Below are 881 nucleotides of genomic sequence, written 5' to 3' on the forward strand. Positions count from 1 at the left end.
TTTTTTAGGAGAGACAGGGTTTTGCCTCGTTGGTCAGATTGGTCTCGAACTCCTGACCTCAGTGATCCACTCACCTTGGCCTCCCAAAGTGCTGGGATTACAGGCATGAACCACTGCGCCCGGCCAATAATACATATTTTCTAATTCTGTTTATTGTCTGGCAAGTCCACTCTCTGTGCCCTTGAAAGGAAGCTCCATGAGTGCAGGGTGCTCGGCCACCTCATGCACGCTGCCTCCCGGCATGGGGCCTGGGCCAGGCACAGGCAGGTGCTCCCTGTCTGCTGAATGGAGAACCTGCTCCCCTGCCAGCTGCCGGGCTGCACCCACGGCCTGGACCCACACAGCAAGGAGAGTGCCTGCTTGGACCCATGGGTGGAAGACAAGGCCTCTGTGTTTAGGGTGAGCCCCTCCAAGCCTTGGAAAACCAGGGGTAGCCACTCTGAAAGAGCAGGAAGAGAGGTTCAGCCACTCACAGGAATGGGCTGACTTTGCTGGGCTCATTTAAATTCCACACCCACCTTGACAGTCTGCTCCCGGATGGCAGGGTTGGTGTCCAGGAAGCCATGCACGACATGGGGGAAGATCTGGGTGTTGACCGTTGGCTCGTCAAGGTACTGGATGAACTGCTCCATCTGTGGCCCAGGTTGGAGTATGTCAACATGGTCAGCCCCTCCCACTTTACCCCCACAGCCATGGAACCACTCGTGGCTTAGCTTTTCTGCCCAGCAGGCACTGGGCAGCCATGTCAGCCTCCTGAGACCCCGCCCAGGTGTTTGGCCCCAGGCCCAGGTGGAGGAGTGAGGTGAGGAGAGGCCAGGAGGGCGCTAGGAAGGCCCAGTTCATAATCTGGCTCATCTGGCCACCCTCTCAGAGCCTCTTTT

At 57.8% G+C, this 881-nt stretch overlaps 1 protein-coding gene across 2 annotated transcripts in view; it reads right to left on the reverse strand.

The window, feature by feature from the left end:
- SCYL1 (SCY1 like pseudokinase 1) overlaps positions 1-881 on the reverse strand; it is a 14,904-nt gene that overhangs the window by 6,671 nt on the left and 7,352 nt on the right. For both annotated transcript variants that reach the window (XM_032282857.1, XM_032282856.1), the window contains exon 9: positions 519-632. In XM_032282857.1, the coding sequence (XP_032138748.1) occupies positions 519-632 (114 nt within the window). The remainder of the gene's footprint in view (positions 1-518; positions 633-881) is intronic.

This window comes from Sapajus apella, unplaced genomic scaffold (genome assembly GCF_009761245.1).
Source record: "Sapajus apella isolate SASKATOON/1434 unplaced genomic scaffold, GSC_monkey_1.0 scaffold14, whole genome shotgun sequence".
Taxonomy (NCBI): domain Eukaryota; kingdom Metazoa; phylum Chordata; class Mammalia; order Primates; family Cebidae; genus Sapajus; species Sapajus apella.